The sequence below is a fragment of the Mustela nigripes genome, chromosome 7 (genome assembly GCF_022355385.1).
Source record: "Mustela nigripes isolate SB6536 chromosome 7, MUSNIG.SB6536, whole genome shotgun sequence".
Classification (NCBI taxonomy): Eukaryota; Metazoa; Chordata; class Mammalia; order Carnivora; family Mustelidae; genus Mustela; species Mustela nigripes.
The window spans coordinates 117,385,294-117,410,280 of NC_081563.1; the positions used below are offsets into that span (position 1 = coordinate 117,385,294).

Genomic DNA, 24,987 nt, shown 5'->3' on the forward strand with positions numbered 1-24,987 from the left:
TTCTCTGAATCTGTTTAAGAAAAGTTGCAGACATCGTGCGCCATTATATAAGCCAAAATACTTCAGTGGATATTTTCTAAAAACAAGAAATTCTCTTACATAACCATGCTATTATTTATTTATTTTTTTATGTGTGCCTGTCTATGCTTTTTCCTATGCATGCATTTATGTATTTATATTTAAATTAAATAATGCATTATTTTGCTTATATGTACTTACAATGGCTTGCTCTTTTGGAGGGGTTAGCGATAAAGCCTGTATATAATCTCAGGTCAGTAAGGATTCTATAACATGATCCTTCAGCCGACTCTGACGTTCAACACAGCGGTTCTGGAGCGTACATTTTAACAGGCTGCTCTGCTTCAGAGAAGAAGCATTCTTATGCTCATGCATGTCTAGTTACATTTCAGCGGAAACCACTGCATAAGGGAGTAAAGAGGCAGGGTACCAGACAGCCTTGAATGCAAATTTAATCTTTTATTCTGTAGCCAGTAGAGAGCCCAGGAACACTTCAAGGAGAGGGAGCCAACAAGAGCTGGGTTTTCTGGAGATTAGCTTACCAGTGCGTGTGCAGGAGGGAACGAAGGAGGAAGCAATCAGAGTATGAATCCATCGGTCCCTTCAGTAAAATGATCCCGAGTTTCAAGGGCGGATCTCTGCCCAGGTAGATCGAAGCCTTCTGCATTATGATGCGTCTTTCTCTTTCCCGTGTCTTTCAGAACTGGCTAAAGTCCTATGGCTACCTGCTCCCCTCGGACTCCCGGGCACCCGCGCTGCACTCAGGGAAGGCCTTACAGTCAGCAGTCTCCACTATGCAGCAGTTTTATGGGATCCCCGTCACTGGGGTGTTGGATCAGACAACAATCGAGTAAGATCTGCGTAGGCCATAGTGCCCTACTCTCCAGACTTACATTTGGGTTCATATTTGTCACGGGTCCCGTGTATATACCATGCCCATCCTGTCTGCCTGTCTTTCACTCCTGCAGTATCATCCAGTGGGTACCCCAAGGTGCCCTTTCCTATGTGAGTGGGGGAGGGGCTCTGCCCTAAATTTGCAGTGTGACCTTAACCCTTCTGGACCTCAGTTTCCTTATCAGCACAATGAGCAGTTTTGTGAGAGGGGGTCTTAAATCTCTTCTGACTCTAATAGCTTTTGGCTCTCTGAGTCACCGCTCTGCCTTTTCCTGAGACGTACACATCTCCCTCGGTACAAACAACTCCAGAATGATCATGAGTTGGCAACTCGTTCCACTTTTTCCGTTTTTCAAATATCACTGAATGCCTACGTGTGCCAGGCACTGGACTTGATCCTATGAGTGCTGCCCTTCAGAGGCTCACCACGCCATGAAAAGTGCAATCATCTGGCTGTACCAGTCTAGAACACAGAAGGAAACGTGAATTTTCAGGGAGGTACTCCAGAGAAGCCAGACCATGAGCCTGGTTGCGTTTACTCAGGGGGAGTACAAAGAGGAGGAAGAGACGGAGTGACAGGAACAGAACCCAGGATGGGGGCTGAAAAGGAGCAGCCAGAGCAGTAGAGGAAGCTAGGGGTTCTGCGTCCTGGAGCAGAAGGGGAGCATGGCCAGTGGGCCCGGCTGCTGCAGAGCAGTTAGGAGACAGAAGAGCACCAAGGCCGAGTCTAGCAGGAAGGAGACCAGTGCAGGCTCTGTGGACCGGTGGAGACGAGGTCCAGCAGTGGGGAGGAGCGCAGGAGGGGAGTCGAGGTTGCGAGTGGAGGCAAAACTTGCTAGAAGCCTGACAGTGAGGGAGGAATAGAGGGTAGCTGGAGGTGGATGGATTTTTGTTGGCTTGTTTGTTCTTTTGAAGATAGCTGAGAATTAAGCATCCTTACGTTTGTTTGAGAAGTAGCCTTCAAAGTCATTAACGCTGCACAAGGAAAGCCACTACCACCACGAAGGCATTGGCAGCGAGCTGGGGGAGGGTCCCAAGGAGATGCGGAGGGCTGGGGGTCCTGAGCCCAGATAGTAGCAGGGAGCAGAGCCCCAGGGCAGGGTGCGGGGAAGTGGTAGGTGGGGGCGGATCCAAGATCCATCCACCTTGGGCCTGAGTCACCCCCAGGAGACTCATCTTTCTGGGCCTCAGCTTGTTCACGTACAAAGAAAGGGGAGCGCTGGATTACGGGTCTCCAATTCTACATCCCATTTTTCTAAGCTGTTAAAATTGGGTTGAGTCTGAGGTTTTCTGATCTTCTAATTCTGTACGAACATTTTCTAGTCCTCGGGTTCTCTGATTGCGAGATTGTGAGCTTCGGAGACAATACATTTCACTGCTGCAGTGATGGCGTGGGGGATGCCGTGGCCCCGTGGCCTCTGGAGGCAGCGGGTTACAGAGAGCCCAGCCGTATTCAAAGCAGAGGTTATTTTGAGGGCTTTGTGCGGGCCTCGTGGCAGTGCATCCTGGGGCAGGAGCATTGGTGTCTCTGCTGAGGCACCACCTGGCCTTGGGTTTTACTCTGTTCCAGAAAGCCCCAGGCCTGCTGGACAGGGTTCAGAGAGTGGCAGGTGGACCAAGAGAGGAGGAGGTGGAGGGAGCGAGCTGGGGGAGGAGGATGGCATCTCCCACGTGCAGGTCTGCCCCCACTTCTTTGTAGGAAGGCAGGGAACGCGGTCTTGGAGGCACGACAAGGGAGAAGGCGCACACACTTCATCCCAGACCTGAGTGGGAAGGCTGTTTGGTGGGGTAGAATTTAGAGACCTTAGTTTCTATTCCAGCCCTGTGACCTTGACAGTCACTGCCTTTCTCTGGGCCTGTTTCCTCCCCAGGGGTCCTTCCAGGCCTACCCCAGCCTTGGCTGTTGCACAGGTGGCTCCTGGTTCTTCCTAAGGACCATCAGGGAAAGGAAGCCAGAGCAGCCATTTAAAAGTACTACTTTTTGAGTGCCTACCTTGGAAAAATGTCACACATTCCTTCATTCAGCATATCCTCAAGCCCAATCTTGTGCTAGGCCTGAGGAAAGAAAAGCCCCAGCTTCTATTGTCTTGTTTTGTTTGTCAACTTGCATGAATTACTAGCTCATTTACTCATTCAACTAAGTCCCTGTCCTGCCTCAACGGCTGTATTCTGCAAATTACTCGATTTATCTGTGTATCTTTTCACTCCTCTGCAAAAATGAGGATAAATAATTTCTGGTCACCTCACAGAGCTGTTTTGAGAATTGAAAAAAAAAATGTCTTTAAAAGAACGCCAAACTCTGTAAAAATTAGAAACGTTTATACCAATATGTGATATTGTTATTATAGTGTTTTTTAGTATTGATTTCTGAGTAGAGGCAACAGGAAGCCTGCAAAGATGAGTAAAACCTGGTGAAGTCCCTCAGGGGGCCTTTTACTATTTGGTGACAACAGTCTCTGTTTCCTCTTCTCTATATTGCCCATGGCAACAGCTTTCAGCAGCTGCCCAGGAGGTGGACTGTTGGCTCTTCCAGCAATCTCCAGCTGTGGTTTAGTGAGTTGGTCATTAGGCCAGCACAAGGACATAAAATACAAGGATAGCCTGGGCCCCAATCAACTACGATCTTCTAAAATCTCCTACCCTGCCCTCTTTTTGATATCCCCAATGATGTCCCAGGCTTAATGTCGTTTAGCCTGACAATAGTTATTGGGATTCACTTAGTTCCAGGCACTGGGCTAGCTCCTGGGGACATGATGATGAATACGATGCCATTCCAGTCCTCAAAGAATCTGCCATTTGTTAGAGGCGATACACTAATAGATTTAAAAATCACAACACAGCGTATGAACTGCAGCAGAGAATTCTGTTCCAAGCCCTACAGGTGTTTAGCCACTTTCTGAACAGCTCTAGTGAAAGGGAATTTGCTGTCTTAGGAGCTACGCCACTCTGCTGCTGGGTGGTTCTGATTCATGCTCTGATTCATTCAGCAAATCATTAGCAAACATCTTCTGGGTTAGGCACTACACAGGCAAGGTTCCTATGTTCACGGAACTTAGAATCTGCTAAGAGAGACAAAGAATAAACAAAAAAGCTAATATATGATATAGTTTCAGGCGATGATCAATGCTATGAAGAAAAATTAAGCAGGATAAACAGATAGCTGTAGGATGAGAGTGGGGAGCTATTTCAGAGGAGGGGTGCAGGGAAGTCCTCTCTGAAGGGGTAACATCTTCACATCAGAGTAACATCAGAGACCTTAAAGAAGTAAGGGAGCAGATCATGTGGAGAAGAAGAGCATTGAAAGCAGAAGAAACAAAGACTCTGAAGTGGGAATCATCTTGGCTTGTGCCAGGCCCAGCAAGAAGGCCCTGTGGCTGGGAGTCCAGTGTAGGGGGCGATGGGGAAGCCTTCCCCTTGAAGAGGACTCAGGGCCTCGATCATGTGTATCCCCGCAGGCCGACATGAGGAGTTTGCATTCATTCTAGGTGTTTGGGGACATCGTTGGAGGGTTTTAAAGCAGGGAGTGAGGTGACCTCATCCCATTTACAGGGTATTTCTACATAAACTAAGGCTTACTACAACCTAAGAACAGCGAGAGCGAGAATTCTCGTGTTGTCGATGGGGAAACTGAGGTTCACAATAATTCGCTTGCCTGGGCTCCCACGATGAGTGGTGGAGCTGGAACTATCAAGCCCCCGCCGCTGAGCCCCAGGGAGTAACCAGTAGGTCCTGTCCCGCAAGGGAGCCCATCAGAGCCAGGGTCCCCAATCCAGGGTGCGGGAGCACACGGCCATTTCGACCAGGACTGGGAACCCTGCCTGGCCTTCTTAGAGTGCCGGGTGACCACAGCACGTGCATGTGTGTCCTCTCTGCCCAGGTGGATGAAGAAGCCCCGCTGCGGTGTTCCCGATCACCCCCACTCGAGCCGCAGGCGGAGGAACAAGCGCTATGCTCTGACCGGACAGAAGTGGAGGCAGAAACACATCACCTACAGGTGCTTACCTCCCTGCCCCCCATTCCTGGCTTCGCCACCCGCTCCTGCTGTATACGTGGTGGGTGTGTGATGGGGGTGAGAGCCAGGTATGCTGGCATCAAGACCTGGTGCGGAGGGCCTATGACTTCGTCCCCCTGGTAGCTTCCAGAGGATGCTATGTTTCCAACTTCAGGTGTATTTGGTCCTTTGGGGGCTCATTAGTTGTGTCCTGCTTAGAGTCCTACAGTTTTTAGAAAGTGGGGTATGGATCATTCAGCAGCTTTCTGCTGTGATAAAAATCCAGGGCTGTGCGCACTCTCCCTGTCCCTGCTTACCAAACCCCACTCCCTCCCTTTGATCTGGGTCCCTTCTCCACTGAGACCCCATGGACATCACCTGAACTTCCCAGCACAGTTCCAGTTGTCTCCTAAGGGAACTGAATCACAACAACGTCTCTCCTGAACTGTCTGGGGAAACCAAGGGCAGAGGAGGATCAGTCCCCAAGTAAGATCAGTGACGGAGGACAGGGGTGATGGAGCCCAGCACAGCACACTCAGACAGCTGAATCTCAGGGGCTGAGGCCGAGGCCAGGCATAGAGCAGACTCAGATGGGCTCTAGTTGGCACCTCTCAAGGCTCTGACTCCATCTCAGGTAGATGCCCTGGGGTTAGGGGTAGGACCTAAGACAGAGATCCCTTAATAAAAAATAAAATTAAAAAAAATTTATATATTTATTAGAGAGAGAGAGCACAAGTGGAGGTGCGAGGGGCAGAGGGAAAAGAAGCAGGATCCTTGCCAAGCAGGAAGCCCAACTTAGAGCTCAATCCCAGGACCCTGGGATTATGACCTGAGCCCAAGGCAGACACTTAACCAAATGCACCGTCCCTAAGACAGAAATTCTTAAAACTGAAGAATGAAGGACTCTTCTGCTAATCAACGATAGAGACTAGGACTTGAATTTTTTCCAGAAATCTGACAAGAGAAGGAAACCTAAGAAGAATCTGGGTTAGAAACTCGATAGACTCTTAAGGTATCCTAAAGAGGTAGAATGAATCAAGAGAAAGAACTGGCTTCTAACCTTAACTTCTATCATCAATCTCTCTGGGCCTCAGTTTTCTTACCTATAGAATGGGTGAATAATCCTTACCCAGGTGTTCATGGGGCAGAGCACCCAGTAGGGATGCCCTGTATGGAGAACCATTCAATATGGCTCTTGTAACCTTAAATCACGAAATCTTTAACTGAAAATCAGATACCACTGTATACCAACTTCCCAGGTCGACAAGTAATAGTTGGGTAATTGGTACCAAATATTTATAAAAGGGATGTTTCACTTAAACTCTCCACTGTTTAAATATTTCTGTAACTTCTATAAATACATTTTATGTATTAGGAGAAAAATGTAAAATTTTGAAAATGCTGTTCCCCTCCCCCTTTCTTTCCTGCACATTGGAATGGAATTCTGTATTCAACACAAGCTTTGTGAAAGGTCAAATATAAGACCTCAATTAAAGCTAAGCCACTGAGACTGAGTCAGGGGTAGGGACCCAAAGGCTTCACCCAGCCTCTTCTTTAACACCAGAGGTAACTCAGCAGAATCCTAGGGTTCAAAATTTGGAGACGACTGGTATCCTATTATCTTGCAAATCTCTGACTCTGCCGGTTCCTCCCTACTGACTCTCCCCTCTCTCACCAGCATTCACAACTACACCCCGAAGGTGGGCGAGCTAGACACACGGAAAGCGATTCGCCAGGCTTTTGACGTCTGGCAGAAGGTGACCCCGCTGACCTTTGAAGAGGTGCCGTACCATGAGATCAAAAGTGACCGGAAGGAGGCAGACATCATGATCTTCTTTGCTTCTGGTTTCCATGGCGACAGCTCCCCATTTGATGGAGAAGGGGGATTCCTGGCCCACGCCTACTTTCCTGGCCCAGGGATTGGAGGAGACACTCACTTTGACTCAGATGAGCCGTGGACACTAGGAAATGCCAACCATGATGGTAAGGCCATGAGGGGAACGGGGTTAGTCCTGGATTGCTCAGTTGTCAGGGAAAGACGCCCCAGGGAAGAGCGTGGGATGCCACAGATGAGTTTCCTGCTCTGGAGCTTTGTGTCCAAGAGCTAAGAACCTACGAGGGTGGAAACTGAGGTCTCTGATAATGCTCAACACTGGCCCATCCATGCAGATGGATCAGATCACTTAGTAAATGGTTCTAACGTGGGGTGAGTCCAGAAGGAGGGGTTAGGCCATGAATAGGAAGAGGAAGTCATGGATCAGAGGCTGGAGGAAAAGGTAAAAACATCATTCAAGCGGAAAGAGGGATCTGAAAATGGTAGTGCCTGGCCTGGCTGCTAAGGGCTTCAAAGGCAACGTACAAGGTAACGTGACTCTCTCCTTTATGTCAACCTCATGGGTGAATAATGGGCCCCATAATCACTCTAGTATCCTTGGGTAACTTGCTTTTCACCCCCGTAACTTTCACCCCCCAGTAACAATACTCTTGAGCTTCCAAAAGCATTCCTCATCAGTATTTACTCCCAAGGCACTTGCTTAGTAAGGAGGCAAGTGGACATCATTATGCCCATTTTTAAGATAAAGGCTTGGGGCTCAAACGGTACAGCTGGTAACCAGCAGCGCAAGGGCCCAAAACACAGCCCAGCCACTCAGCTCTGTGACTAGAGGCACAGAGTATCCTCGCATATAAAAACGAGGGACTGGACTAGGTCATCTCTAAGCCCTCTTCCAACACTAGTGTAACATGATACACAGCCCAGGGAAGAGGATACCCAAACATTTAAACAAAAAAGACATGGTCTCTGCCCTCTGATAGTCCACAGTTGAGTGGGGGGAGACACGCGTGCATAAGCAACTCTGTCACAAAGCCAACCACTGAAGGAGGTAGCTGAAGTACCAAAAAAATAAGAAGAGGCAGAGGGGGTCTGGAGGAGAAAGGGATAGAGGATTCTGACTCCGAGATGAGAATAGATAATGATTAGCATGTTGAGATTCCAAGGCCTGTGTCAAGGGCTTGTCACATACTATGTAATATGTATATATCATTATCATCATCCCCATTTTACAGATAGGTAAACTGAAGTCTGTAGAAACATTAAGGAGTCTTCCTACAGTGCCATAGGCAGTGAATGGTGAGATGAGGCTTTGAACCTGGGCATTATGACTCTGAAGCACTTTCTTTCTTTCTTCTTTTTTTTAAGTAACCACTGCCCCCAATATGGGGCTCAAACTCATGATCCTGAGATCGAGTTTCATGCTCTAATGACTAAGCCAGCCAGGCACCCCTGGAGCACATACTCTTAGCTACGAAGCTAAGCTCCCATGGTCCTCAAACTGCGGGGCACACCAGAATCGTCCAGAAATCTTTCTAAAGAATGCCCATTCCAGGTTCCAGGCCCCTAACCTCTTGCTACTCTGATTCTTTGATTCTGGGGTCAGGCCTGGGGATCTGCGCTTGGTGTGATAAATGCTCCAGGAACTTCCGATGTAGGCGTTCCCCCATCTCGAGAAATACTGGCTTGGTCCCCAGAGTTTCCCCTCACTTGCCTGGTCATAAGAATCCCCTGAGATCCTTGTTAGAAACAGATTCCTAGGCCCTTCCCCTGGGCATTCTGATTCTTAAACTTAGGTACGTTAGGGGAACACGGGGCATTCTTTTCCCTCAGCTGTGCTGCAGGCTGAGAGCTGACTCCTACAGGCCCCATTCCTCAGGGGCTCAGTCCGGTGTCTGGGGCTGGGGAAAACCCCCTTGAGAACATTTCAGATCATTGTGTGGATCAGGGATCAGCATCTCTTGGCTTATCTGTCAAAGGGTGACTCGCCAAGGCTCAGCCTCGGCAAAGACAGGAAAGTGTTAAGCTTCTTTGTCCCTCGCCCTCTTCAAATGTTGGTCCTCTTTCCTATCCAACGCCATTTCCTCGGCCCTGATACCCTCTTCCTGACATCCTGGGTGTGCTTTCTGGCTTTCTAAACAGCTATTTTTCTCCCCTTCTTCTTCTTGAATCAGTGTCCAGGAAGGGTTGTCTGTGCTACCTGATAAAGTGCGAGGAGAAGAAATTAACGTTTTTGAGCCCTGTTATGTGCCTGGCACGGTTAGCTGATAAGATTTTAGTTCTAGCCCTGATGGAGACAAATGAATTCTTAAAGGGATGTTGGCTAGAGGAGGCACAGGGAGGACACTCTTACCAACTCTGCCTTCCCCTTCCCAGCTCTGGGGTTTCTACTGCCTGCCAGCCCTCCTTGCTGTTGGAGACCTTGCGTCCCATCTCAAAATCCCATGAACTTCTGGTGGTGCGTGCGGGAAGGAGCTGGGACCTGTGGATGCGCACAGTCCCAGCATCTCTCGCCTGTCCCACCCCATCCAGAAGAACAATCACCAATTGTGACAGATCGTCCCAGATGGCCAATGTCTTCTCTGGACAAGAGTCAGGACTTTCCTGTGCTCTGGAAAGCCAAGCACAAACTTGTTTAATGCAGCCCCTGACCTTAGCAACGGGCCCCTGACAGGTGAACTGGAACACAGCAGGTTGCCCTAAGACAGGTTCTGGAAGGAGATGAGAGGAACCAAGATTTATGGAGCACCTGTATATTATCTCGTTTAAATTCCACATAAATTCAGCGAGGGAGTATGTGGAGCCTCCCAGGAACTTTGTGTTTATTGGCTTTCTTCTCCTTCTAAATTTCCATTATGGAAAACTTCAAACTCACAAAATAAGGGAGAATGATAATATGAACCCCCAGGTGCCCACCACCTTGCTTCGCCTATTCCCCTTGTGATGTCTGCGTCGGCTCACCAACGCTCCCCCTGCCACTTTTATTTCCTGGCTGACGTATTTTAAAGAAAATCCTTGGCACAATATCATGTCCCCTGTAAATACTTTAGGACATACCTCTAACGGGTTATTTTTTAACCCAACCACAAACCGTTATCAAACCCAACAAAATTTTCAAGAATTTCTTAAAATCCAATTCCTGGTTTGGGTCCATTTTCCCAGAATTATCTCAAAAACGTCTTTAACAGCTGTTTGCTCACAGCTGGACCCAGACAATAGCCACATGGCGCACACCGTTGACATCTCGTAAGCCATTTCCATTCACAGCCATCACCTCACCTCCCCACCCGCAACCCCATTGAAGAAACCGGGTCACTTGTCCCAAGCACAGTTATTTGGCTTAATGGGATTCAGATTCACTTTTAACGCATCTCCCTTCCTCCCATATCCTGAATATTGGTCATTAGACCTGCAGGCCTGACTAGACTCACTATTGGGCAAGAGCGTCCTAAGTGGCAGGTGTCGTCCTGCACTGGGATGCCCCGCTGCCCCACCATTAGTGGTGCCGTGGTGGAGTGGCGGCCTCACGTGTGTCAGCCTGACCCAATCACTATAAAATTCACTTGGGGGATTTTATATTTAAAACAAAAAAATGGGGGCACCTGGGTGGCTCGGTGGGTTAAGCCACTGCCTTCAGCTCAGGTCATGATCTCAGGGTCCTGGGATCAAGTCCCGCATCGGGCTCTCTGCTCAGCAGGGAGCCTGCTTCCCTCTCTCTCTTGTCTGCCTCTCCATCTACTTGTGATTTCTCTCTGTCAAATAAATACATAAAATCTTTAAAAAAAAAAATCTTGCTGCAGAACAGCTTACAGATTAATCTCATTTAAAAAAAAATTAAAAAACAAAAAAATGTTACCTAAGTCCTAACCCCAAACCCCTGAATCAGAAGCTCCCCCCGTCTATTTAAAAGGCTCTCCTGGAGAACCACTGGATGTAAGGGTAGAAGGGTGATCCCGATTCCTCCACGTCATTGGAGATTGTGGAAAGGGCAATCTGACCCACCATCCCTTCCAGCTGGTTTCGGGGGCTGCTTCCAGGCACCTGCTGTCCTCATCTCTTTTCAGTGAGTCAAGCACCAACATCTGAGTTCACTAAGCTCGATGAGAAGGGGGCCCGGCCCTGGGGAAAGGTGACAAGACAGGAAGAGTCACTGAGACCAGCCCTTCGTAGAGTCCTTCCACGATGACTTCTGTGACTCTTCCCCGCCCTGGGAGTTAGACCAGACAGGGATCATAATCTCCCTTTAACGGATGAGGAGAGTAAAGCTCCAAGTGGTTATAAAAACTCCGTTAAGTGGCAGAGGCAGGTGGGAACCCAGGACTCTGAATTTTTCATAATCACCCCAGATGGTGCTGCAGCAGGTGGTCCAAGGAACACACCTGGAATGTTTGGCACCGTTCCCTCCTGGCTGCTGTCACCCAGCCCTGTCCAGCACAAAGCCTGCCCTCAAGGAAGTCACAGTCTGGGGCAGAAGACCGTGTGTGCTAGTGGCTGCCACGGAAGGTGGAAAGGGGTCAGTGCCATAAAGATGACTTGAAGAAACTGCTAGGGGAGTCGAGGAGGGAGGACTCACTGCCAGTGGGGGAATTCAAGGAAGTCTTCCTGGAAGATGTGGCCATGAGCTGAACTTGGACGGAGTAAGGCTATTCTGGGTAGAGGGGACAGCACTGGCAAAAGAACAGAGGGAAAGGGAAATGTTATAGCCTTTGGGGGGGTTGGAGGGGGTCAATGAGATAGGACTTCACAAATAAGGAGATTCTAAGAAAAGGAAATGAGGCAGAGACAAGGTATACTTGGGTAGTCGAGTCAGACGTTTGGGTACTTGCTAGGTGATCCCAGCCTGTGGGGATGCTGGTCCTTGCACACAGCTCCACGGGACCCTGCTAGTTAAGGGTGATCCGCAGCTCTGTGCCAGGAGGCAGAGTGAGCACTTTACATGCCTTGCCTCATTGACTTCACCCCCATTCTTAGGGTGAAGGTACCATTCCCCGCATATTACAGAGAAGAGATTTAAACCGTCACACGGCTGTGACATGCAGAGCTGGGATCCGGGTCCGGCTCCCTCGGACCACACTTCCGACTACTCTGCTTCCTTGCTTCTCACCCTCTGGGAGGGTGAAGACCCTAAAAGCCTCCTGCCCCTTAAGTCCTGGGATCTTCTCCATCCTTCTGCTTTTCCTCTCACACGTTCCAGGGAGTTCTTCTGCCCCCTCCTCTCTCCTTCCATCTCCCCAGAGCACCCCCCACTGAAAAGTCTCTTCAGGTTCTGTGCCATGGGATGCCAGCTCCCCAGGTCCTCTCTACCTTTTGGTTTCCAGCATAAGCCCACGGTCCTCTTTCCTTCAAGGGCTTACTCCTGTTCTCTGCAAAGACCCAGGCACAGAGGCCATCAGAGTAACAGACACAGACTGAGGACAAAGGTTTAGAATCTTGCCAAGTGCTCAGAGCCCCGCTGCCTGGTTCCCAGCAGAGATCCCTGTGGATGCCCCCTAAGGAAGAGCCTAGTCATGGGACAAGAGGCCTGAACAGCTTGTCCCAGGTCGCAGAACAGGCCAGGAGCAAAGCCAGGCAGCACAAGCCCCCGGGAAGCAGAGCTGCCTTCCGCTGGCTCCAGTAGCTGCCTTTGTTTGGGATGGAGCTGAGAGATGAGCTCACCCTTCCCTGCTGCCAGAGGAACCAGGACCTGAGGAAGGAACTGGGGGCGGCCTGGCCTCCTCCTGCCAGCTTGCCCTGCCCCAGCAGAAGGCCAGCCCCAGGCTCTTGGCCAACCTTGCCCTGATCTTGCCCATCCCCACTTTGCTGGAGACGCCGATGATGTCAGCAGAGAGGCAGGCATGCACACGTCTGGGTCGCCCAGAAAACTCCTCTTTTCCCAAGACCTTAACCAGAAAGGCCAGAGATAATCGCCAGCCCCATATGACCCTCACGGGGCCTTGCACAGGGCTGGGCAACTTTGCCAGTGACACTGGAGCCAGAGAAGGCACCGGCTGTGGACTCCTGACTACCTCATGGGCTCCTGGCAGCCTCCCCTGCACTTCAAGGTGGCAGGACTGAGCCACAACATGCCTTAGGGCTGGGCAATGAGAGGCAGAGCTCAAATGCCAGAGGTCAAGGCAAGCAAGAGTTTATAACAGGACGGACAGGGGTCAGGACTCTACAACAGCCTGCCCAACTCACTGTCCCTTGTGTTCCTTTCCCAAAGCTGGGGTTACTTAACCCCTCCCCACCCTCAAATCAGGCCTTGCTCTGTCCCAGGCCTGATCCAGAGGCTCAGAGGAGCTGGCCTAAGAAAATCTGGTAGCTGGACCGGCACGGGCCTTGTCCTTCCTTTCTGGTCAATGGGCATGTTCCAGGTGCCAAGTGGCCACCTTAGATATGCTAATAGCAGCTGCTGGGCAGTGCCACGCCCTTCACACATATCTTATCCAATCCTCAGGAGACCCTATGAGGTAGATATGATCTCCACATTTTACAGCTCAGGATGTTGAGGCTCAGAGGGGAGACCGACTGGCCAAGTTCACAGCACTGGTGGGGGTAGAGCTGGAGATGAGGGTCCGTCTGGCTCAGGGGCCCACACTCATGACCACTGTGCCATGTTGCCGCCCCAGCTTCGTGCTCGGGATCCCGTGTCCCACTTTCAGCACCTGGACCTTGTTGTTTTCACTCGCATTTGAGTCCCTGCCTTGATCTTGGCCATGGTTCAGTTCTGTCAGGATTGAGGTCTTGCCCAACCGAGCGCTGCCGGCAATCAGAGCCCTGCTTGCACCCGGGCCTCCTGAAGCTGACTGCCCGTCCGCTGCTCCCAGACCTCCCCCTGCTGCTGCTGCTGTTACTCCCTCCCCTGGCTTGGCCCTTTCCATCTCTCACCCAGACCCTTCTCCGGGCTCCAAACCGGCCCCACTGATGCCCTAGCTCTGGTCTCCTTCCCCTCTGCTCCCTCCTCCAGCCACAGCACAGGCAGAGTGACTCACCGGCTAAGAAGCCAATCCAGATTCCTTTGCGTGGCATCCCAGCCCCACTTGCCAGCCTGGCTGACCTCATCTCTCTCTCTGCCCTCCCCTCGTGCTTTGTTCCAGAGCCAAGTGGAATGAGCCTGCTTGTCCCTGGATCTTGTTTACAGTGTCCCCTCGGCCAGGAATGCCAACCGCCCCGCCCCCCACCCCGAATCTATACTCCTGACTAACTTCTTCTCTTTCAAGAGTCGACTTAAACTTCACCTTTATGAAGCTTTCCCTGAACATCTTCAAGTGTAAATCACGCCTCTCTTCTCAGAATCCTCCCATGACCCTTACAGATATCTATTCAAGCACCTGGAACATGAATATCACTTATTTGTTTCTCTCTCCAAACCCCCACTATATGGAGAGTTCCAAAAGGCAGGACGGTGTAGGATTTCTCTGGTAGATCCCAGTGTCCAGCACAGGGCCTGACACAAAGCTTTGCTCAGTGTTTGCTGAAGCAATGGATTGATTGATACCTAAGTGGGTGCCCTGGGCACCTCCCCACCCCCCTCTCCACAGGGAATGACCTCTTCCTGGTGGCTGTGCACGAGCTGGGCCACGCGCTGGGACTGGAGCACTCCAACGACCCCAGCGCCATCATGGCGCCCTTCTACCAGTACATGGAGACACACAACTTCAAACTGCCTCAGGATGATCTCCAGGGCATCCAGAAGATCTACGGTGTGTGGCAGGGGAGACGGGGGCCACTGCTCCTTCTTCGGGAATGGACTGTGACTACCTGCCCAAGGGGTTGGGGGACACTCACATCCTTCACCATAGCTGCTGTCTGACCTTGAGAGACCTCTGAGGTCTTTGCCTGACCCACTGGGAAACCACGGGGAGGGTCTGAGCTGCCAAAAGTGAGTGGAATTCCACTCACTCCCTCTTCTCTCCCTCCTCCCCCTCCATACACCTCCATCTTGCCTCCTGTGGTGCACTCTCAAGGGGACCCCCACCTCTAGTCAAGAGATTCCTAAACAAGAAAAAAATGAGAAGCTAGACTGATATCTTGGTAAGATAGGAAAGGCCTCCCTCCCAGTTCTCTGTTCACACTGGTCTATGAAGGTCTTGTTCTTATCAAGTCATTTGAGAGGGGAAGACCAGATTCTGGGGCAAATGCACAGGAGCATAGCACAGGCCGCCTCAGGTCCCAGGCTATGAAGCACGGGAGAAGGGCTCCCTCTGGAGGCCCAGAATTTCTCACAGAACAGGCGGCCCCAGTCAGAACCGTGGAGGATGGGCAGGATCTCTACCAGCGAAGCCACGAAGACGGGGCAGGGGAGGGGAAGGGAGGGACTGGAGGTATTTTGAAAGTAGAACAGACAGGATTTGCTGATAGACCAAACATGGGGGTGAGAGTCAAGGACAACACCAAGATTCCCGGCTTTTCTAATTGTGAGGCAATAGGATTTACCAGTCTATTGCTCAGAGATCTGGGCTGGGATATTGATTTGGAATCCCTGGTGTCCAATGTATAACCACTAGCCACGTGTGACTATTGAAGTTTAAATTTATATTAATTTGAACAAAATTAAAATTTCAGTTCCTCTGTCACACTAACAACTAGTCACTCATTTCAAGTGCTCAACAGCCACATATGGCTGGAGGCTACTGTATTGGACGGTACCCATATAAACCAGTTCTGCCATCATAGAACATCCTATTGGACAGCCCCAACATAGAAGGTCTTTAAAGCCATGAACCCGGATGAGATCACTTAGGGTGGTGATGCTTAACTAGGGGACTCATTGGAATTACCTTGGAATTTCAGTAAAAAGTGCCCACATTCTCAGAGATTGGGTTCTGATTGGTCTGGGCTGCCTTCTGAGCATCAAGCATTTTAAAATCTCTCCCAGTGATCCTAATACACTGCCCGAGTGAGAAAACTGACCTGGGGGCAAAAACAAAAAGAAGAGGATCCAGGTGCACTCCAAACTTTAGAGTAGGGTGGGCGAGGAAAAGCTACCAGCAAAGGAGGTAGAGAAGCAACAGCCCGTGAAGTAGAAAGAAAATCAAGTCAGTACGGGCTCCTGGAAAAGTGCTTCTCTCATCTTGCTACTCCTGGCATCATCTGAGAGCCTGAAGAAATGCAGAATGGCAAGCCCCACCCCAGACCCTCTTGAGTCATAATCCGCATTTTATCAAGATCTCTGGATAATCTGGATGCACATCAAAGTTTGAGTCAGGAACCCTTGGATTTGGCAACATGGAGGTCACTGTAGATCTTGACAGACAGGGCGGACACTGTCTTGGAGCAGGGTAAAGAGGGAAGGGGAGACAGAGTGAGGCCAGCATGTGTGCAGGGGTCAGGGGCAGACGGTATGGGACACTGAGCCTAAGAAAGGACATGCTCTCTCTTACAACAGAAGAGAAGAAGAGAAGATACCGGATTTGCAGGTGGAAAGATAAGAGTCCCATTTAATGGCTCTTTCCATCTATTTTCTCAAAGATTGGGGGAGGAGGAAAAATGGGAGAAGGAACAGAGGGCTGGAGGTTGACAGACCCCAGAGCTGCCTGGGTGGTGACGAGGCACGGGCACTGGGAGGCCCTGTCTAAGATGCAGCCCCTCTCTCCAGGACCTCCAGCTGAGCCCCTGGAGCCCACAAGACCACTCCCCACGCTCCCCGTCCGCAGGATCCACTCACCGAGTGAGAGGAAGCACGAGCGCCAGCCCAGGCCCCCTCGGCCGCCCCTGGGGGACCGGCCATCCACACCGGGGGCCAAACCCAACATCTGTGATGGCAACTTCAACACGGTGGCACTCTTCCGAGGCGAGATGTTTGTGTTCAAGGTAGGGCCAGTCCACTGGCAACACCCAGATGGCCCCCTTCCCACTCGTTCCTCCTTGTGGGGCAGGAGAAGACTGATGCTCTGGGGTTCAGCCTGCTTTGGGCTTGGACAGCAGCTGGCCCAGTGGCCAGGACATGGGGTCCCTTTCTGGTGCTGCCGGGTGATGTGACTTACTTCCAAGAGGGAGGTGGGTAGACTGGTGATCCTACACCTTCCCAGGGGTTAATGCTGGGGGAAAGTGCTGGAGGCCTGCTTCTGGTTAGTAACTTTGAGCAAGTCACCTCCCTTCTCTGGACCTCAGTTTCTCCGTCTGAAAGCTGGGAGTCATTCCCCTCATGAAGGGTATATGAAGATCAGATGGGTGCATGGCCGTGAAGACAGCAATTTGGAGTAACGGCTGGCACTGTGGTGGCTAAGTCTGTCACCAGATCCCGCCAGAGTTAAGGGGCCAGTACCAAGGGATGCCTGATAGGAAGCTGGCCTAGGCTCCATCTCATCACTTGTCCTGCTCCTGTCACTTCAGCCATGCTCCAACCTCGGGCCAGCCTGTTTGGTGGGTGTGTTGCAGATTTTGAGACAGTGTTTGGAATGCAGGATTTCAATTAGGAAGTACCTCTGGGATCAAAATCTGGGAAGGAGGGAAGGAAGCAAGCCTGACGGGAGAAAAGCAGCAACTAGGTCCGCTGCAGAGTTGGCCACCCCCATAGGGAGTTCTGGAGCTAGAATGGCCCATCAGAGTCATCCCATATTGGGCCTCCTGCTTCATTCAGTCACTGGATGAGAAGGGGTATGACCTTGGGGGACCTCTCTAAAGCTGAGGCCATCCCCAGAGAAGCTGGCAGTTGAAAACAGCCGCTGACCACACCCTGGGCCACCAGGGCAACAGGCCCTCCGCTGAAAGCGACCTGGCCAGCGTGTCTCCATCACACTGGGTGGCTGTGGGGGCTGCCCCCACTCCTCTCAGGGAGTTCTCCCAGCAAGCTCTGAGTACCAAGCTAGAGTCCGGCAACACGAGTCAACGCCAAGCCTGCCTCTCACAGAGTAGCTCTAGGAAAGTCACTTGGCCTTCCTTAAGACTTGGACTATCTCAAATCTACTTAACAATAGATTGTGAAAGTCAAACTAAGGTTTAAAAAACTCGTTGTGAAAGTACTTTGTAAAACACCTTAAAAAAACCTTTTCTAGTTTTTGTACCATCATTTACACATGACCTTCATCCTTCTGCACTCTGATCCCCTACCGAATGGCTCCTCGGCCAGTCTAGGTTTTATCATCCCCATTCACACATGAGAAAACTGAGCTCCTGGTAGGTTATAGGCCTTGCCCAGACTGCCTACCTGTACAGGCCCATGACACTAGTTGAAGAAGAGGGCTTTGATCAGACACTTGGCCTACTGAGCTGCCATTCATTCAACACCAACTATGTGCCCCCTGCTGTTCTAGGCACTTTACCCATAATCTCTCATCTGATCCCCATTGTTACCCCCATTTGTAGGTGAGGTGCTTAAAGTCTGTGCTCACGGTAGTGCAGCTCTGAGTGGAGGAACCTGAATTCACATCCAGGTCTTGAAAGATTCCCACAGTTTGCTTCCCAGGGTCCTTGCCCTGCTGGGTGGAGCCAGCTGGCGAGGGGGGCGCTCTGCCCAGGCTCAGTGGCCAGCCTGGGAGTGGCCGCTAAGGTCAGTGACTCTCTGCTGCCCTCATGTGGACACACCAGGCCCGGCATCATCCCTTCCAGGTCCTCCACACCTCACCCCTGCACCAGGCCCGTCTGCTGTCTGTCTCATGGCCCCATGCTGTCTGTCTTGGGCAGCAAGAGCCATCAGGAGGCTTATATGAAGAGAGTTCACAGGCATCTTGTCTTCCTCACAAGGCACTGGAAGCTAGAAGCAGCAGATGGACAGACATCATGGAGGGTTGCAGGGCTGGGCCCAGGGGAAGCTTTTGGGTTACCAAGGCTTGAGCCCCAGGCCTGAGACCACTAGGTTGAGGCAGGGCCTGCCATGCCTTTCCCCCATCCCTCACCTCTAGGATCGCTGGTTCTGGCGCCTGCGCAATAACCGGGTGCAAGAGGGCTACCCGATGCAGATTGAGCAGTTCTGGAAGGGTCTGCCCGCCCGCATAGATGCAGCCTACGAAAGGGCCGACGGAAGATTTGTCTTCTTCAAAGGTAATACAGTCTGTGCTGAGAGACCTGGGACAGTTCCCTGACCCTCTCGGGACCCCCCTTTCCCATCTGTACACAGGAAGAGGTGGGGTGAGGAGCAGGTGCCCCCCGCCAAGGGCCCCTCTGGCCCTAACAGAGACACTGACTTCTGACAGGGCAGATCCCTGCAGGCAGACGAAGCACAGTCTGGGGGAATTAAGTCACGAAGAGATAGTGGAGGGTCTGTGCGCCCAAGTTGGTGGGATAACAAGGCTCAGCTACACTGGGTGGTCCAGGCACGTGAAGACCATGCGGGGCTCCATGGGAGGCCATCCCAGCAGTTCTGTAAGAGGTGGTTGGGAGGAGGTCACAGAGGCTGCAGAAGCCAGGGCAGGGGGCAGGGGGAGCTAGCGTGTGTGTCCTGCCCACTCAGAGCTAGGTGGTTTCACTTCCATTATCCCGAGGTGGGCCCCGCCCCAGAAGGGTAAGAGACAGTGAGGACGGCAGTCCAGGGGTAAGGGAGGGTAACAGAGTCATGGTGTGGGAATGTGCACGTCCACTGGAAGAGCTTAGACTGACTGACTGACCACGGAGCCCCACGTCGGACAGCTGTGAGCGGTGACCTGGAAGGGACAGTGGGGGAGGGTCCTGAGGAGCCTCGGTTACGGCCGAATGCGGTCTTGACCTGTTAGAGCAATGCTGGAAGTTCACGGGACGTCTCTGAGTAGTGGAGAGCCAGGGGGCAGGTGGCAATCCAATAGGTCAGAGGTGCGGAGGCCATTTCTGAGTCAGTTGCCGGAGGGAAGGAGAGAGAGTCGACGAGGCGAGTCGACGAGGCTCGCACCAGGGAGGACTGGTGAGGCCAGGGTGGGGACAGCTAAACGATGCAAAAGGCCTCATAAGAGGCGGAACATTGAGAGGAGAAGGAAAGAGAGGGGCAAAGGTGATGCTAGGGCTTCTTGTTGGGGAACTGGGAGGCAGAAAGGTGATGAGGGAGGGAGCCCTCTGTGGAGGCGATGAGGAACTCCGGGAAGCAGATGTGGAAATGCCCAGAAGCTGGGATCAGGGTTCCTGGCTCTGGGGCTCAGGTCCGATGGGAGTCGCTGTGAACCTGCAGAGTTGGGTGTCACTGGTGGAAGGTGGGGGAGTCCTCATATGTGTGAAGCCACAGGAGTGGCTGAGGACACCCCAGAGGAGAGGAGCAGGTCACCTGAGCCAACAGCGGGGTGGGGCATGGAGGCTGGGCGGCGTGGGTCCAGCTGCCCAGGATCTGTGGTGACTGGCTTCTGGCTCCCATCCTCTGCCAGGGCCAAGGGGCTTCAGTCTCCCACAGAGGACCTCAAGCAGACCTTAGCTGCTTCCCCCTGATCCTCTGGCTCTGTGAATGACTTTAGTCCTGGAAGATAGACCCGTGGCACTAGCTGCCACCCCTGGTACTGTGTGACTGGGGAAGGTTGATTCTGGGCTTCTCTTGGCTACAGGTGACAAGTACTGGGTGTTTAAGGAGGTGACGGTGGAGCCTGGGTACCCCCACAGCCTAGGAGAGCTGGGGAGCTGTCTTCCCCGAGAAGGCATCGATACAGCTCTGCGCTGGGAACCCGTGGGCAAGACCTACTTTTTCAAAGGTGAACGGTATTGGCGCTACAGCGAGGAGAGGCGGGCCACGGACCCTGGCTACCCCAAGCCCATCACTGTGTGGAAGGGCATCCCACAGGCTCCGCAGGGGGCCTTCATCAGCAAGGAAGGATGTACGTAAAAGCTTGGTGGTGTAGGGGGTGGGCTGATTTTATATGGGTCTCAACAGGGTCCATGGGCATACTCTCAAGGTACCCAGATTTGAGAAAGGTGCCTGATGGTAAAGACAAAGGCCTCATGTCTACCCCTTTCTCTTCCCAGCTACCAAGTCACACCTCTCATCCGCAGGGATGTCTCACATTTTATGTTTCCACAGACTGACTTTGCCCCTTTGGATAGCATCTCTCAAATAGTGGTCCTCAGATGTATTCTAGGGGTTCCTCGAGTTTTCAGATCTGAAAAGCAATGATGGATACGGGTGCTTTCAAAGGTGCTTGTGTAATAAGGCTTGAGGGCAGGCCAATGGAAAGAAAAGCCTTTTATATTTATGAGACATCTCCAAAGCTCCTCCTGGAGGCCAGGCTGGGAGCTCCCCATCAGACTAGGAGCTTCTCAAGAGGAGGGACTGGGTGTTGCCCAGTGCAGAGTGGGAGTCCATGGATGTTTGTTCCATAACTTTCCCCTGATCTGGGACTCAGGAGCCTGGCTGGCTTCCTGTTCCACCTCCACCACTTCCTAGGAGTTTGGGCAAAACATCTGTTTTCCCAGCATCCTCATCTATCAAATGGGGATAATAATGGTACCTACCTCGTTGGCATTTCTTCACAATTAAATAAGATAAATTAAGGGGAGTACTTAGACACACACCTAGTACACGGTCCCTGCCCTGTGCGTGCTAGCTGTTGTCATCATTGCCATCATCAACTTCTGGTTGGCGTGTCTTGTGTTACGTAGAATGGCAGGAGTCATTCAGTTACTCCACAATAATTACTGAGCGTCAGCCTGCGTGGGAGAGCTGGAGAAGGAGCAGGAAACAAGCCTTGCATTGCATCCCTGGCTCCCAGTCTAGAGGCAGAAAACAGCTAAGGTGGCAACAAAAGCTCTAAGGGAAGGGAATGCAGAGGGAAAGCTGGGGGTTTGGGGGAAGGGCTCTCCAAGGAGATGTCACTGGTAAGAAAGCCAAAAGTCTCAGGGGGCAGAGCTGCTACTTGGTGCATCTCCTGTGTACCTGATGGTCTCGCTTTCTGGGAGCCTCAGAGACAGGTGACATCAAGGACTTTGGCCAATGAAAGTCCCAGGGTGTGGGGGGGCTGGCCAATAGGAGAGCCCGAATGAGTTGCTTTGTTGTCTCTAGACTGGCTGGGCCCTGAGGATGTTGTGGCTGCCCAGCACCGCAGCCCACCCCCCCACCTTTCTTTCCAGGCCCTTCCCCAGCAGGGTCCCAGAGACCCTGCCTCTGTGTTGTGATGTGTGACAAGCCAAAGAAAACCCATGATAACTGTGACAAAGTGGTGTCTGCTGTCAACAAAAGGAGAAGTCTTGCTCCCCACTCCCCCCCCACCCCTTGCCTTAGGCAGGAGCTGGGCTGAGGCTCCAGAGCTAAGAAGGCACTTGTCCAAGCCATAGTTTCTCCCCCCAGTGGGAGGGGGGGGGGGGGGCTGGTGAAAGGCAAATGTGATGGCGCTGTGACCCAAAGCTAAGGCAGAGAGGCGCCAACTGGGACTTACCACTTAAAGCCCCTCAGTGGCTTCCCAGCACCTCTGAGATGACGGTCTGGGCGGCCCCAGGTCCTGGGCACACCTCTCTGCAACTGTATGGGTCATACTCCGTGGCCCTGCCACACTGTGTGCAGAGTGTGTGAGCGCTGCCCTCTCCCCACCTGCAGGCCTTGCTACGTGCTGCTCCCACCCCTCCTTCAGAGCTCCTCTTGGACTCCAGGGTGGGAGAGGTCCCCTTCCTCCATGCTGCCCTCTCGCCATGGGTCAGAGCAGGTGCAGGGAGGGAAGCATCTGGGAGTGATGCTGGGCCCTGTTTCTGCAGATTACACCTACTTCTACAAGGGCCGGGACTACTGGAAGTTTGACAACCAGAAACTGAGCGTGGAGCCAGGCTACCCACGCAACATCCTGCGTGACTGGATGGGCTGCAACCAGAAGGAGGTGGAGCGGCGGAAGGAGCGGCGGCTGCCCCAGGACGATGTGGACATCATGGTGACTATCAACGACGTCCCAGGCTCTGTGAATGCCGTGGCTGTGGTCATCCCCTGCATCCTCTCCCTCTGCATCCTGGTGCTGGTCTACACCATCTTCCAGTTCAAGAACAAGGCAGGCCCTCAGCCTGTCACCTACTATAAGCGGCCAGTCCAGGAGTGGGTGTGAGCAGCCCAGAGCTCTCTCCGTCCACTCGGTCTGGCCAGCCAGGCCCTTCCTCATCAGGGTCTGAGGGGCAGCTCTGGCCACTGCCCACAGGGGCCAGCAGGGCCCCAGGCCAGGGGTCATGCAGCTGAAGTGGTAGGTACATTGGCCTAGGCTGAGCGTGGGGCAGGGAGTGGTGGTGGCTGTGCCCCAGGGTGGGTGTCTGGCACCCAGCTGCCAGCCTTCTGTCCTGGGTAAACTGCTCCCTACCCAAGGGAATAGGCCAGGCCCCATCAGGAGGCAGGGACCATGCCAGGAGGAGGCCCTGTGGTCACTGAATCCTGTGGTATCAATGAGGCACCACAGCTCCGTTCCCAGCTGGGCCCAGCACCTTCCTGTGGAAGCCAGCACTAGCACTCTCAGCCCCACCTGGGAGATGCCACCGATCCCGGTCCCCCTTTGCCAACACCTGCTGGTCAGATGTCCCCCCCCACCCCTACTCCCACCCCACTGTCCTCCAAGGCTACAAGACCCCTGCTGCAAACACGGTGGGCAACAAGCCTGGGTTTCCCCTGCTGGCATTCAGCAGATCCCTCAGGAAACCTGCTCCAGGCATCAGGGTCTCCTCTGAGACCTAGGATTTAGGGTCACATGTTGCAGGCAGTGTTGTGGCCCAGCTGGGTCTGACAAGGACCCAGCTGTCATGTCGTGAATATTTAAATGTCCTGTCACTACTGTTTTAAAAGTCCCATTCTGCAAAGGCTGCTTGAGGCGTTAGGTGAATTAGAGGTGACTATCTTGGTGATGAGGCCAGGGTGGCCGGCCCTTCCCCAGGAGATAAGGACCAAGGTGCTGCTAAGGCCACTCTAGTGCCCAGACACCCCAAGAGCTGGATTCAGCTCATGAGGCTAACGGGCTGGGGCAGGAGCTGACCCTGTTTCTGGAGGCTGATCTGAGTTGTGAACACCCTCCACTTCCCTGTCCCTCTTCCCTGCTCCCCTAGTCCCTGGCCCTGTTGCTTACAGTCTGGGGCTCAGCCCGACTAGTTAGGTGTGGTCTGGGGCTCAGTCTGACTAATTAGGTGCACAGAAAAGGCTCCAGGCCAACATTCTTGTGGTTTTGGAGTAACATGCCCAGGGGAGCCTTCTGAAGTGTTCAGAGCCCACACCCCTAGCTACCTTGAGGCCAACTCGATCTCTCAGCCTGGAAGCAGTGTTTATACAAGCTTGGCCCTTGCTAACCCAGCTCACTGGGCCCATCTTCCTGCACTGCTCTTTGGAAAAGGGCACCCCCAACTGGTAACAGTCCCACTGCTAGGGGCCAACCCTTCACTGTCTGGCAGGACTCCTAGGGCTCAGCTTGCCTCTCTCCAACCCAGTGGAGACAGCCCCCTTTGTCACTGAAGAGCCCCAGGAAAGACCCATGGGTTCAGTGGTGCCCACTGGCTCTCTGTCAAAGCCAAAAGGAGGTATCAGTCCTCAGGGTGCTGGCAGAGCCTCAGATGCCATCCTGACCCTCTGAGCCTGCATGGGCCTTGCCCCTACCCTGTGGCCTCTGAGCTTTGGGTTGGCTTAACCTGTAGCAGGCAGGGACTACTGTTGCCCTGGGAGCTGTCTTGAGCAAAATCTCTCTTGTCCCAGAGGCACCTATGTGGGTCCACTGTGTTCCCTGTCATCATCCTTCTGTTTTTTCTCATTTTGGCCAAGGGCGGGCTCCCTGGGGCGGGTGGGGAACAACTGCAGAGGTATTAGCAATTCATAGGTTTGTATAGTGTTTTATACTTTGCAAAGCACTTTATTAGCTCATACCTGTCCACTCACATGAAACTCGTGTAGGCCCTGGGAAGCCTAGGGTACCTCTCACCGTGCCCTCAAATGAAGCACAGAGAGGTTGTTTCTCACCCAGGCCATCATCCCGTGGGCTGGCTGAGTCTTTGGTCCCCACCTATGGACGCCTCTAGGGTCCAAGATGAGATCAGAAGGGTCTCTTTTATCCATCTCTTCCTGGCCTCCCTTCTCCCCTTCTAGGTCCCCCTCCACTCCTCAGGTTGGTGCTCTCACTTCTTGAAAGCTCTAGGCTCCCCAGGCTCCCCATTGGCTCCTGGTACTACGGAGGCCAGCTGAGAAAGAGCAGGAGATGGAGGCAGGCAGAGCAGGCTGCAGACGTGAGGGATGCAGGGCCAGGCCCAGAGAGGGCTCAGCCTGGAGGCTTCCAATCTCGGATTCTCCTGTCTTGTGGTCATCTGTTTGTCCATCACCCCAGGACAGGGCAGACAGACAGAGGGGCACAGCACTGGGGACCCCAGAGCCCAGCTTCCCTCAGCCTGGGGAACATCACAGCATTTCAGTGTCGGTCACATTTTAAACTGATCAGCCTTTGTATAATGT

The 24,987-nt window shown here is 52.5% G+C and overlaps 1 protein-coding gene across 1 annotated transcript; it reads left to right on the forward strand.

The window, feature by feature from the left end:
* Positions 1-671: 671 nt before the first annotated feature.
* Positions 672-24,322, forward strand: MMP24 (matrix metallopeptidase 24). Its single transcript, XM_059406862.1, has 8 exons — positions 672-868; positions 4,790-4,906; positions 6,582-6,886; positions 14,255-14,416; positions 16,312-16,526; positions 18,557-18,695; positions 20,153-20,419; positions 22,287-24,322. The coding sequence occupies exons 1-8, from the start codon at positions 687-689 to the stop codon at positions 22,622-22,624; spliced, it is 1,725 nt and encodes a 574-aa protein (XP_059262845.1). The 5' UTR covers positions 672-686; the 3' UTR covers positions 22,625-24,322.
* The last annotated feature ends 665 nt before the right edge of the window (positions 24,323-24,987 follow it).